This window comes from Neoarius graeffei, chromosome 13, assembly GCF_027579695.1.
Source record: "Neoarius graeffei isolate fNeoGra1 chromosome 13, fNeoGra1.pri, whole genome shotgun sequence".
In the NCBI taxonomy this organism is placed as follows: domain Eukaryota; kingdom Metazoa; phylum Chordata; class Actinopteri; order Siluriformes; family Ariidae; genus Neoarius; species Neoarius graeffei.
In genome coordinates, this window is record NC_083581.1 from 82,012,053 (window position 1) to 82,026,865 (window position 14,813).

The window sequence follows — 14,813 nt, forward strand, 5'->3', positions numbered from 1 at the left end:
ATGTAGCTCGACTGAAATCGAAGTTCTAAATGCCATGGAAACACCTTAGCTCGGCTGAAATCGAACCGAACTGGATTTCTCGTAATCGAGCTACGCGACCTAGATTATGCGATTGTAGCCGAGCTACTTAGTGCATGTAAACCCTATCAAGCTACGTAGTCGAGCTACTTACTTCAGCACTGCCCCTTCCGGAAGTGACGAGTGACGAGACCACAAGCGGGAAACACAACAGCCTCGGTCGGCATGACAACAGTAGTAGTAGCGAGCAGCAGAAGAGAACACGGAAATTATAACTTTGTGAACACAGAACTGATAACTTTGTTTATACTCTTGAATAGCTCTTCTTCATGACGACAACCAGAAGTGTACCAACATGATGGGGCGTGTAGCGCCACCTGTGGCTCGGGTGCACAATGTACCTCACACAATAGCTCGATTTCCTTGTGTGCTTGTAGGATTGGATTTCTCTGGCACCCCTGCTGGGACCCTTAGCTCGATTACCGACAGTAGCTCGATTTGGATGCGCATGTAAACGCACTGAGTGACTCACAGGAGGACAGAGAGAACCAACAATCCATTGATCACCCCAACGACTCTCTAGGCCATTCACACCCAGCCCCCAGTGTTCCACACCAACAGAATGACTTAACGACACCTTAGGATTACTTTTCATCCATGAGAGGATAAATACCTAATACTCCCTATTAGTCAGACAGAACTGAAGAAGCCTTTCGGATGAGAGGTGAAACGTCTTCAAGAATCTTCAAGCAAGTCCAGTTGCTCTCTTTTACCACCCACAGTTACTCTGACCTGGATGACTGAGAATCTTCACAGACATTAAATTACAAGTAATTATAATGTATTGTTTAAACAAGCACACTAACGTACAACAGTTACACCATGTATAATTAAATCTATTGTATCTTCATTTATTCATCTTTTTACTTGTTGATTTACTTCCTTAATTACTGACTCAGTCATTAAAATTGGTTCACATGAGTATTCGTAACTCAACAAAACAATACCAAATGTTTATGGTGCTCTGGCTCCTTCTCACTGTATTGCAAAAAGAAAACTGTTTAATCATCACATATTAACTTAAAAACTCAATCATGACTGAATTATTTTCCCCCAAACCTGGAATGAGCTTGTGTTCATGGGTAGGTTTCTCAGTCTACTCTGCATGGCTGTTGTCAGTAATCTTGACTTGTTTCAGGAAAGAAACATGGATGGAATGATTTTGATGAATCCACAAAATGGGAAATCAACCTTAGCCGATGTAACATGTGTACTGTATGTGTACATAGTGCACAAAGCATTTATTGATAAATGTTATCTATTTATAAATGATTATTATTCACTATTTAGTGATGATCACAAGCTTAATTATGATTACAGTTTCCTGAAAGTGACTGAAATTGAGTTTGTGAAACAAGGTTGGATTTCATACCTAAAAAGACATTTAAAAAAAAGTTCAAAAGTTAACCCTCTATCCCTCATTTCAACAACCGTGTTTTTCTGTGAACATTTTCTGTGAATTCTTACAAATATTCAATGCTGAGACCATGCTATGATGTCCTAAAACAAAATATCTCAACAGGTAAATCAGTTATGACAGTCTCTGCATCAGATCGTGATGATTCATCAACCCCAAATGGAACTTTCAACTTCAGACTTGTCTCCGTCACCCCAAAAACAGATAATGTTGAGTTTTATATGAAACAGGACAACACCACAGGAAATATTTATTTCAAAGGCTGCCTGGATGATGAGGTAAATACATTTCAGTGCTCTACTGTTTATAGTGTTTTATTCTACTGTACTATAATCTTTTTGCCACAAACATAGTTTTGTTAATGGTTTTCCAGATAACCTGTTTAAGAACCTTTAAGTACCAACGTACACAAGTTTGAGAAATGAAAACATAATCAGGGGTTTACACCAATCATCTGCTTTCTGGAAAAAAAACTAACAGTCATAAATAAAACTTCACAAATTCACAATTTGCTGAAGTCTCATAGAGAGCATGGGCACACTGAACTATTTACAGTGGCTTGCATAAGTATTCACCCCATAGAACTTTTCCACATTTTGAAGTGTTACAACTTGTGAACTGGACTTAATTGAACCACATTTAGAGATGGCCCTTGGAACAATGCCTGATTTTGCCAGCTGAGAACAGATATTGTTGCTGTGGAATACTCAGTCCTAAAATATCATTCAACTAGTATCTTTATGTTCCCAAAATAGAACATTTTCTTTAATGTAAATAAATGCTTGTTGCTCAATAAACTGCACATGCTGGTATTACTTCCCTAAAGTAGGCGTGTCTAACTCGTTTTATTTAACAGGCCACATTACACTTACCAGTAACAATAAGCCCAATAACTCAAAAAAAAAAAATACAAACAAACAAACAAAAAAACATAGTTCATCGACACTAATGTAAAAGCTATGATTGCATAAGTATTTGCCTCATCTCTTTAAAGCCTCAAAGTGAGTTATTTTGGAAAATGTTTTAGGTTGCCAGTGAATTAAATATCAGCACATTTTGTCAGTAGCATAATTTTTGGCCCTGAATTTGTTCCTCGTAGTGATTCTAAGGCTGAAATTGGTGGTGCTTTGCAAGTGCAAAGTCGGGAAAGTAAGTCAAAGGGTTCAGCAGCGATCTTGTGTTGTTGTGGATATGTGCCAAGCAGAAAACTGACATTGAATGTGTTTGTTGGAAAGAGCTTGAATTTTTTTATGATATAATACAGTATAATATAATAGTGACAGCTCGAAGCCAAGTGTGAATTTATAGTGGAGCTTCCCATGGATGGAACGAAGCTCTATACTTCAGAGAACATTAGTGGGGCTCCCCACCCCTCATGTTTCAATTCAATTACAGTCCACAAAATTATCTGAATTCAGAATATAGGCTTGATGGGAAAGTTAAGAATCTTACCTTCTTCTGGCCTATGTGCCCAAGGTTTGCTACCCCTGTTCCAGAGCATTTCATTAAACACTGGACATGTTAAAATATTAACATTATTATGTAATAATGATTAAAATATTATTAATTATTTCCAGAAAGCACACAAATATATGCTCCTAATTGAAGCCAAAGATAATGGGGACAAACTTCAGCTGTCCAGCACAAGCACAGTGGTCCTGAACATCATTGACCAAAACAATCACCTCCCTGAAATCACTGGTCACAAAGTAAGTACTTAACTGTTTATATTATTAAGCAAACCTACTTATCAATCAGCTCATAGCAGATTGCACTAAAGTTTGAATACAATTATCTCCCAAATAAACAAATAAAAATGTAATGCAATTAATGAAATGGTACCTGTACACCATTTAAATATGATCGATATTGATAGTATACGTAGTGGTTAACGCTGTCGCCTCACAGCAAGAAGGTCCGGGTTTGAGCCCCGTGGCCAGCGAGGGCCTTTCTGTGTGGAGTTTGCATGTTCTCCCCGTGTCCGCGTGGGTTTCCTCCGAGTGCTCCCATTTCCCTCACAGTCCAAAGACATGCAGGTTAGGTTAACTGGTGACTCTAAATTGAGCGTAGGTGTGAATGTGAGTGTGAATGGTTGTCTGTGTCTATGTGTCAGCCCTGTGATGACCTGGCGACTTGTCCAGGGTGTACCCCGCCTTTCGCCCGTAGTCAGCTGGGATAGGCTCCAGCTTGCCTGCGACCCTGTAGAACAGGATAAAGCGGCTAGAGATAATGAGATGATAGTATATGCCCTAATTATAATAAAGCACTCAAGTTCAGCCACCTGATTAGCTATCATAAGTAAATTTAAGTGCTTAAAAATTCTTAAGCACGCTTTATTGCACATGGGCAATCGATATGGCACCTGGGATGTGATGTCAAGTCATTGATAGCCAGGTACTGGAAGTTAAGTGTAGCTGATGTAAACATACTCATTAGCCTGGATTTAGTCAGATGAAAAAGAGTTATCTTCAAGTCAGTATGGATGGTGCAGAAACCAGATATCTGTATGAACCTGAGAAAAAATGACTACTATCTGCACCTGGGAAATGATTTAAGTAGCGAGTCATCAGATGATTCTATGGATCAATTGGTGGTGCTTTGCAAATGCAAAGTTGGGAAGGCAGGTCAAAGGGTTCGGCAGCGATCTGGTGCTGATGTGGAAAGTGTGCCAAGCAGAAACTGACAGTGAATGTGTTTTTTGGAAAGAGCTTGAACTTTTTAATAGTATAATATAATAGTGACAGTTTGAAGCTGAGTGTGAATTTACAGTGGAGCTCCCCACATATGGAGCGAAGCACTATGGTTCAGAGAATATTAATGGCGCTCCCTGCATGTGGAGCTCCATGTGTGTGAAGTATGTGGCACAAAGCTCCATTCTCAAGAGAATATGGTAATGCATCGATCTGATTTTTGATGTTTTTTGTGACCGTACGGTACCCAATCGCAAGTGCAAAGCAATGTATCTCATAAACACTTGGCCACCAGACAATGAAATTTATATCTTTATTTATATAAGGTAGATGGGTTTTTATCCAGTGCTTATTTCAAATTTTTTTTTATCATGTGGGGTTATTTCCAAATACATTTTATATAGGGAACTTGACACTGAAAAACTTGACACTGAAAGTTTGACAGTGAATCAAGACTTTTTTTGTTTTTTAAGCAACTCAACGGCAGCTTTTTCAACCTAGGCCTAGATCTAGATTTAACAGTCTCTCTAACTTGTATTACATGTGAATTAATAAATTAAATGTTGTACCTTTCTTGCATTTGTTCTCGCTAATCAGCTTGCATGGCCGGAATCCCTTTTCCGTGGACAGTGTTGGAATATTGTTGGCACAACACAGGGTTTGAGTCTAACACAACCTGCATAGCCCAAGAGCTCAGCCTGTAGATTCCTGTCAAAGCAATCAGGTTCAAAATGGTCATTGCAGCAACAGAATTTCGACCAAAGGAAAGTGTTTCTAACGTCTGATCTGTCCCAAGTTGTATAGCCACTGTTTAGCAAGTTGTTTATGATGCTCAGTTGTCGGCAATGGAACACAGAAAAAAAATGCTTTCCCTTATTATCCCATTTATTGTTTTTCGTGACCACAGGCTTTGCGCTCTGCCATTTTTCAACAATGTTTTGTACATCCAGCTGTGTCACAGAGTCAGGAGCAGTGAGCCAGTGAGTGTACAGGAAACCAACAATTCTTTGCCATGCTGACCTTTGACTGTGGCCACAAACTGGCAATATGGATGCACCCTGAAGTGGAACTTAAGTGAGCAGGGATATAAAATAATTTTAAAGCACTGCTTTAAGCAACACAGTGTGACAATACAGGGCCATCAGTATGCATTTGTGCAAAATGTGTAGCATTTCTACCGTATATTTATTTTCTGGTGCAAGTGCCTTTTAAGCTAACCAATTTAATTCAATCTTGGTATTCCAGACTTTTATATGATTTTTTTTTCCAGGGTCGTGGAAAGATAACAGAAAGAGAGAGTGGAGTGGAAGTTCTGCGCTTGAACGTCCATGATGAAGACAGTCCAGGTTCACCAGCCTGGAAAGCTAAATTCACTCTCCATGGAGCTGAGAAGAACCATTTTAAAATCCAAACTGACCCCAAAACTAATGAAGGAATCCTGACTGTTGTAAAGGTACAAAGATTTTTTGACAAAGAAAATTGCAAGATAGAAACTGGTCATCTTGACATGTATGTTGTCTATGATGTGTTCATAAACAGCATACACAGTGAAACTCACTGCGCGTGTGTGTGTGGGGGGCAGCCTGGGAAATTGCTTCACATGATCTAATTGTACAATGTCTAATATATGTAGTTCTGAGTTTAACATATTTTATAATACAACCTGTATCTGAAATAATTTTAATCGGAATTATGACATACATCTACTTTAATAACTTTTAATTAATAAAATAGCCCCAAATCCTGAAGTTGGCTCTGGCTCCTGGCTAGAGGAAGATATCCAACAAATGTCGGTGACCAGGAGGTTGGGGCAGTGGTGCCTCAATGGTTAATGCTACTATTGAGGAGATTGGGGATTCAAGGCCATGAACCACCATTGTTCTTAACAAGCTGGGATGTGGTAAATAAAGGCTGTTTCTTTATTGGTCAAACAACCAATCAAGAGTAACTGAAGGAGCTGGAAATATCCTTACTGGAACAACAACAACCCCAATACTCCAAAAACCTGTACTTTATGGGAGGTGATCCATATTGCTTTTAGTGTATGCCAAAAGACACATTCGGTAGACAAGTGAAGCAATGTAACTTTTTGGCTTTGGCCTGAGAACCCCCACATTTAGATGTGGTGGTAGCATAATGCTTAGTGCTACCCTTGGTCTTTTCGTCTCTCTGACACTGATATAGGGGGACATCGTTCTCTAGGCAGAGTCAGTTGATAACACATTGTTTCAATTTTTGCAATTTCTTGATTTAATGGTCCATGGATTTTTTTTAAATAACCAAACCCTGAATAATAATTTTAAATACCTTTGTCACAGGCTTCTTTTGATAGTTGATTTTGATCGTCTCTTCATGATGCTTTTGGTTTAGGTATGCTTTTTCTAACAAACTCTGCACACAGGTTGACAACACTGAATAATTTATGTGTCTTATGATGGCCACTTGGTGATTTATGGGGTTTCCCAGCAGTGGGTTATACTTCTATGATGTTTAGTTGTAATTAATTTTGCAAACTGGACTGGATGTCCCCCCACTCAGACATTGTGTTATTTTGTGTTATTCACAACATAATCCCAATTAAGTCCATTTCAGCTCCAGGTCATAACATGACAAACTTTATACAAATCAGCGGCAGCTGGTAGTCTTTCAAACAGGGGAGGCTGGTCGGTTATGATATTTCCAGATTTTAAAAGAAAAAACATCAATTTTGCCCATACTCTTGCCTCTGATCTGGCTGATTGTTGGCAGGGTCACAAACTGTGAAATAACAGGTTCTTTTGGCCCATTAGCCTACTGTCCAATATACATGATGGTGGTGTTGGGGGGGGGTATATTTTAACATTTTATATTTTAAAATTGTGGCATGTTGTTTAAAAATTGATCATTATTGAAAGCAGCTCTTTGTCAGGAACCTCAGCAGTAACAGCAGAGTGTTCTGGAATAGGCACAAGCACTGACCTTGGGGAGCCAAACATAGAGCTGGGTGCCACACATTTCATTCAATGACACTTTCCCTATATTTTACTTATTTTGACTGAGAAATGTTTTATTGACAATTTTGATGACCCTTCACTTTTAATCCAGGTCTGTAGTGTGAAATGTTCTCGGCTGTGTTTTTGTTTAAAAATGTTTTCCAAATTGTAGCTGTGTTTAATTCATATCCAGAAAAATATATATTCCAATATAATATACTCAGCATAAACATTTTAAATAGATTCTATATTTTTGGTCCATCCATGACATATTACTAAAGTAGCCTATTTACTGTTGTTGATGTGGGTCACTTGCTGTTAGCCAATTCACTTTCTCGTACCAGGAGAGCTGAAAGGAACGAGTATTATTCCCTACCTTTTTCACCAAGTCAGTTTGAGGCGTTGGTCTACCCTGCTCTTTAATTTTAATTTTTTCCTCGAAAGGAAGACTGGCAAATGGCTTCGCCAAAATTAAATCAGCAATGCTTGGCATCCGTGCGCAGCTTTCTTGCTAGCTGACTAGCCCCCTCAAGTTCAAGTTCAGTCACTCAAATAAACAAAATTTCTGGAACTAAGATAGCAAACTTGACAACACTATATTTACACCTTATTTACAATGAAAATATATACAAACTAAAAAAGCTGGTAGAAACCGTATGTAATGAATGAAATCGAAATTTAAGCTGATCTCTTACAGTACACCACAGCACTCGCGAATCCGCATGGGACTGAACTGAAATTCACCGCTGCCTGTCTATATTTGAAACGAGCTGTCAATCAAAGAAAATATCCGGCCGCTTTCACCAATCACCAGTTTCCTCGTGGAAAGCTTTGCCATGTCCCTCCCACTGTGAGACTCAGAGTCCGTGGGCGGGCGTTTTTGCAGTATTTGTCCAATAATCGTCTTGCATTTTGATATTGAAAGCGCATAGCTCCCAAATGCCATTGATGTCCACTGAGGCTGGGCTGCATCACGTTGTCACGAGGGGGAAAAATTCACGCACATATTAGGCAAACTGGGGAAAGTTATAACAGAATGATTTTGCACTGTAGTTGGGTTGAGCACATATATTTCTATGATTCTGGATCTGAAATAGCAATGTTATAAGGTCGGCTATAACATAAGCCTAGCGCAATTCATCCTACGCGATGTTCGTCATTTTTAGAGGAGGCTGAGCCTTCCTCGTTGTTTTAGAGCAATCGCCAGTGATACAAATTCAAGGGCAATGAATATTTATGCTAACCATGATGATGTATCATGTTTATCTGGTTACCCATATAAGTGACAAGGAATTTTTTTTTTCAGTAGAAATGTCAAAGCATATTACTGGGAGAAAAACATAATTATGGTCAACACTACTATAACGTTTCCCTGATTACAGTGGACACTGAATAACAGGCAGGCGACATCAGGCTCACTTTTTGGGTTTTATTCAAAACCACAACTTAAAAGAAAACATGCTTCTCAGCTGTCTTAAATAAATGCTTGTGGAGTAATGCACTGGCGTGACTTCAGTCTGGGGAAGACAAAGACTTTCTGCTCCTCTCCCCCTTTTATCTGCTCCCTCTCACTGCACGCAAACACACAGACAGCACATTAATTCACAACAGGTGCTTCCACTTTGCCACTCACCTTCCCCAGCCTTGCTGTCCATTCACAAACCAGCGCTCGACCATGCCCCCGCTCCCACATACCCCACCGCCTGACTCAGGCCAGGGAGCCATCCGGCCTGCAGCCGACTCCCCCACCTGCCGGGAGAGGTAGTCCACTCCCACCATCTGTGCCTCTGGCCTGTGGACCACTTTGAACTTAAAAGGCTGGAGAGCTAGATACCAATGGGTGATCTTGGCATTGGCATCCTTCATGTGGTGGAGCCACTGGAACAGAGCGTGATTGGAGCAGAGGGTGAAAGGGCATCCCAGCAGGTAATAACAGAGGGTGAGGACTGCCCATTTGATGGCCATGCACTCCTTCTCGATGGTGCTGTACTTCTTCTCCAGCATGAAGAGCTTGTGGCTGATGTACAGCATGGGGTGCTCCTCTCCTGCCATTGTTTGGAACAAAATGGCCTCCAGCCCTCTGTCCAATGCATCGGTCTGCAACACAAAAGGGAGAGAGAAGTCAGGGGAGTATAAAAGTGCTCCCCAACACACAGTGCAGCTTTTACCTGGTTAAAGGCCTGTAGAGGGACTGAAAATCCGCGATCGCAGAAAACGGACGGAAATCGCGGAATTATGCATCTGAAATGGAATCTATTCCCAAGATCAGTGGATGGGAGAGGTTCAGACTATCCACCACCTCTACACTATGCTTTTCTCCCTGGACATGAATGGTGATGGGTATTAGAGGATATTTGTATATATCACCATGCATACTTTTAAGCTTTGCCAATCATGCATTCCCCAGTGTCCCACATTGAATCAGGCTTTGATGAATGAAGGTCTGATTACAACCCGAATCCACCAAAGCCTGATGTGTTTTCTCTTAAATACTCACCGGTATGCAGTATGTTCCAGCTTAATCAGGGCGATTTCTGGCACATCAGAGATCTGGACCACTGCCCTCACCTCCATCACCTGGCACTGGTCCTGGAAGTGCCCAGGCTCCCTGCAGCACCAGCACACTGGCCCAGGCCTTACTTCTGCACTGCTGGGGCGAGGAGCACTCACCTTTGGGGAAGACACAGAAACATAATGGGTAGAGGGAGAAGGGGAACTACAGGCTCAGGGAGCTGGCTGTGGGGGAATTGGCCCCTGCTTCTGTGGTGTGGGGAGGGGATGGGAGGGACAGGAGGAATGGGGGCAAAGAATGAGAGAGAGAGAGAGAGAGAGAGAGAGAGAGAGAGAGAAGAAGAAGATGACACTGGATGTCTGTCTGCCACTGGGACCATTGTCAGATGGTCCTCTGCCAGCCCAATTCCCCAGTCCAGTGATGCCAGGTGGTGGCACTGTACCCATTCCACTGTCCCCCTCGGCAGCCTAGTGATTAATTGCTCCAGCACCACCACGTCAATGACTCCCTCGATGTCACAGGCATCCTGCAGCTGCTGGCTATAAGTGAAGGGCCATCTGACATCCTCCAGCATCAGTGCACAGAAGCACTGCTGATGTTGCTCTGGGAGCAGCCAACTCTCTAGAGGATTGTGCACTTCAGAGCCACATACACCAGCTGGTTCTTCATGGGTAGTTGCTGAGCAGCAAGCTGTGCTTTGCCAGTCAGGAGCGGTAACAGGCAGGCTGCTCGCTGCTCATCCAGTGACCCCAGTGGCTTTATTTTAAAGACTTAGTGAGGAACTTGCTGTAGCGTGGCAGCCTATATTTCAGCAATCACTGGACACACACACTGTCCCCATAGCCTGGAAAACATCACAGGTAATCCCACTCCCAAAGAAAACCTGTCCAAAAGAATGCAGTGACTTTCGACCTGTGGCACTAACCTGTCTTAAGTCGCTGGAAAAAAATCATTACGCCCTTGCTTATTCAGTCAGTCCAGGATAAACTAGACCCTCATCAGTTTGCATACAAACAGAAGAGGAATACAGAGGATCTGGTGGCCACCCTCATGCACCTGGTGTTAAAACACCTGGATGCACCAAACAAAAGCTCATATGCAAGAGTGTTGTTCATCAATTTTTTTTCCTCTGCATTCACTACAATAAAAAATGACTTTCTGCTTTCAAAAATGCACCTTCTTGGGGTCAACTCCTACCTCATCCACTGGTACCACTCCTTCCTCACAAACAGACTACAGTTGGTTAAAATTAACAACACACATTCTCCCCTGACCAGTACAAACTGCGGGGTCCCACAGGGATGTGTGAGTTCCCCTGTGCTGTTCATCATCTACACCAATGACTGTGTCATAGAGGCGCCTACCCATCATCTTATTAAATTTTCAGATGACACAGCATTGGTGGCACTATCAGAGAGGGAACAACCGGGTCTGTATCATGACTGTGTCAGGAGTCTGGTCAAGTGGTGTGATCAGAATGCACTCATTTTAAACTTAGCTAAGACTGAGGAGGTCATATTTGGCCAACCTCAATTCACCATTGCTCCAGTTGTCATACATCAGGAGATTATCAAACAGTCTGATTCATTCAAATACTTGGGGGTGTATGTGGACAGTGCCCTTTCTTGGAATGCTCATGTGGATTATTTGTGCAACAAGTTGCAGCAAAGAATCTACTTTCTAAGGAGACTTTGAACCTTTGGAGCCAGTGCAACTATTCTGGACCAGTTTTATACAGCCGCCATTCAGAGTGTGCTGTTGTATGGCAGCTCAGTGTGGTTCTGTGGCCTCTCAGTGCAGCTGAAGAACAGGATATTGAGGCTTCTTAACATCTGCTCCAAAATTGTGGGCCACTCGGTGGAGAACAAATTCACTGAGCTGTGCAGAAAGCAAGCTGTACAATTAGCAGACAAAATTTCCATGGATCCAGCTCATGTGTTGAACAGTGAATTTGAGCTTTTGCCTTCTGGGAGGCATTTCAGAGTGCCTTGTTACAGAAGGAACAGATACAAGAACTCCTTTTTGCCACATTCCATCACACTCTTAAACCAGAGGAAAATCAAATGAGCACATTATTGTAGACCACATACTAGTTTTTCTTCAACTAGTTTTTAAATTATTTTTTATGATGAATGTTTGTTGATGTTGTTTGATGTGTGTTGTTTCTATGTCTTGGGGGGCATCTGGTAGATCATGTAAATCAAATTTCTGTTTAACGGATAATAAAGTTTTATCTTATCCATGGTTCACTCAAACAGCTTCATGAATGCTTCTGGGTCCTCGTGCGGCCCTGTTTTTATGAGGGCAATTTGAGGGAATCCTGCAGACTCTGGGGCTGGTGCACCTGCGGGGGTGATGAGATGCAGGAGCATTTGGCAGTCTTCTTGTTGGGCCTGCAGCAGAGCCTTGAAGCGCCACTGCTGCTCCATCCTTATCGTGACTAGCGCCTGTTGCTGGTTCTGTTGGGTGGTGGCAAGAGCATGGACCAGTTCTTGGAATGGGAAGGACCCCGTGGCAATGGTTCTTTTTTTAGTGTCCTGGCTTTCGGCACCAGTGGAACTTTTTGCTGACTACAGTGGAGGCAGAACAACAGGCAGGCAGGATCAGTTTCACTTTTTGGGTTTTATTCAAAACCACAATTCAAAAGAAAGCATGCTTTTCAGCTGTCTTAAATAAATGCTTTTGGAGTAATGTATGAGCGTGACTTTAGCCCGGGGAAGATGAAGACTTTCTGTGGCTCTCCCTTTTTTATCTGCTCCCTCTCACTGCACACAAACACACAGACAGCACATTAATTCACAATAGGTGCTTCCACTTTGCCACTCACCTTCCCCAGCCTTGCTCTCCATTCACAAACTGGCCTTTGACCACACCCCCGATGCCACAACCATATATTTTATCTTTTGCAAGTTTTTCAGAATTTGCCACCAAGTGTCACAGCAATATCCAATGAGTTTTCCCAGACCACCACAAATTTATGCAAATTAATTCAAAAGCTATAGCTGAAGAAATAGAAATTGCTGTTCATTTTCTAGAAATATTTTTCTATACATTTCAACACAGTATGCACAATAAGAGCTGTCTTATTCATTTAATTTGTCCATGCCTGTGAAAAACTTTATTTTTGCTTTACTAAATAGGCAATGGATTATGAAGAGCACACTTCAATAAACGTGTCAATCAGTGTGGAAAATGAAGAGCCCTACTTCTTCTGTAAGGTGAAAAACCGTCCTTCGCAGGATTTATGGGACATAGAGACTTCTGCTGAAGGGTCCAGCATGGGTGCACCTCAATTTCCTAAGCTTTACCCAGTCACCGTTGCTGTTGAGAACATCAACGACCCACCAGAATTTGTACCACCTGTTAAATTACTAATGATCATGGAGAATACAAAAATAGGAACCCCCTTGTACACCCTTACAGCCATCGACCCAGATAAGTCATTTGGAGGTTCACTTCAGTAAGTGGAACAACATTTGTCATGATATAGCCATTAAAATGTGATTGACTCTGAAAACCATAAGAAATTCTGACTGTAGAAACTGAGAAATATGTATAATTTGTGAGTGTGACAAAAATAATTTTGCTAAAATGTGACATACATCCATGATTTTCTGACAAATCCTAAATTGTCTCTGCTTTTATATGCAGTGAAACTAGAAATATTGGCTTATTTGTTGTTGTTGTTTTCATTTTTTTTTAACATCAAGAGATAGTTAAAAGTGATTGCCAGGCCAGATTTGTCACAGGTTTGTCCATACATAATCTAAAATGATTGAATTAAAAATGCACAGTACACAAAGGTCCAAAATGTTCAAATGAATTAATTACCAAGAACTGCAACTGGATATTGATACCTTCTCAATATCTTTATCTCTTCTAGCTTTGTGAAAGGAGAAGATAAAGATAACTGGGTGACTGTAGATGCAAAGACTGGCCAGGTTTCTGTGGCCAAGATTATGGACAGAGAATCACAATTTGTGAAAAACAGTACCTACAGTGTCATCATGTATGTTGAGGACAATGGTAAGAAACAGTAAGGGTGATCCTTTGATTTCCATTTTTGATATGCTGTTAGTATTAACAAGTTGGAGCTCACTGGTTTTGAGCTGCTGACCAGAAGGTTGCGAGTTCAAATTCCAGCACATCCAAGCATCCACTGCTGTGCCTCTGAGCATTGCCATTATTCTTCATCTGCTCAGCTCAACTGTAAGTATTTTTGGATAGCAGCATCCACCAATTTTCAGTATAATTCTTATGTTGATTTCCTCAGATATTTTTATCAACAGTCTATACAACCCTGATTCCAAAAAAAAGTTGTGTAAAATGTAAATAAAAACAGAATGCAATGATTTGCAAATCCTTTTCAAACTATATTCAGTTGAATACAGTACAAAAACAACATATTCAAACATGTTCAAACTGATGGATATTTTGTAAATATACCCTCGTTCTGAATTTGATACCTGCAACATGTTCCAAAAAAGCTGGGAGAGAGGCAACAAAAGACAGGAAAAGTTGCAAAATATTAAAAAGCATCTGTTTACAACATTCTACAGGTAAACAGATTAATTGGTAATTAGAAAAGCTCAGTTGTTCAAAAGCAAGGATGAGGCGAGATTCACCACTTTGTTAAACTGTGTGAGCAAATAGTCCAACAGTTTAAGAACTTTTCTCATTGTACGATTACATGGAGTTTAGGGATTTCACCATCAACAATCCATAATATCATCAAAAGATTCAGAGAATCCAGAGAAATTTCTGCATTTAAGGGTCAAGGCTAAAAACCAACATTGAATGCCTGTGACCTTCAATCCGTCAGGCTGCATTAAAAACTGGCATTACTGTAAAAACAATATTACTCCATGGGCTCAGGAACAGCTCAGAAAACCATTGTCCGTAAATACAGTTCATCGCTGCATCTATCATGCAAAGTGAATGCCAAATACCAACAACATCCAGAAACACCATTAAAATTATCTGGACCTGATTGTTTTTAGAAATCAGGGATATTATGTCATCCAGGCTAAAGAGGACCATCCAACTGGTTACCAACCTAAAAAGCCAGCATCTGTGATGGTATGGGGTGTGTTTGTGCCTATAGTTCGGGTAACTTGCACATCTGTGAAGGCACCATTAATCCT

At 41.0% G+C, this 14,813-nt stretch overlaps 1 protein-coding gene across 2 annotated transcripts in view; it reads left to right on the forward strand.

The window, feature by feature from the left end:
- Window positions 1-13,957, forward strand: part of LOC132897209 (cadherin-4-like) — a 99,400-nt gene extending 85,443 nt beyond the window's left edge. Inside the window, exons 5-9 of one of the 2 annotated variants that reach the window (XM_060938681.1) lie at window positions 1,601-1,773; window positions 3,073-3,204; window positions 5,456-5,638; window positions 12,810-13,129; window positions 13,553-13,955. In XM_060938681.1, the coding sequence (XP_060794664.1) occupies window positions 1,601-1,773; window positions 3,073-3,204; window positions 5,456-5,638; window positions 12,810-13,129; window positions 13,553-13,709 (965 nt within the window). In that variant the 3' untranslated portion in view covers window positions 13,710-13,955. Of the gene's footprint in view, window positions 1-1,600; window positions 1,774-3,072; window positions 3,205-5,455; window positions 5,639-12,809; window positions 13,130-13,552 lie in introns of both variants that reach the window. The other variant, XM_060938682.1, reaches the window with a different exon arrangement.
- Window positions 13,958-14,813: the final 856 nt, after the last annotated feature.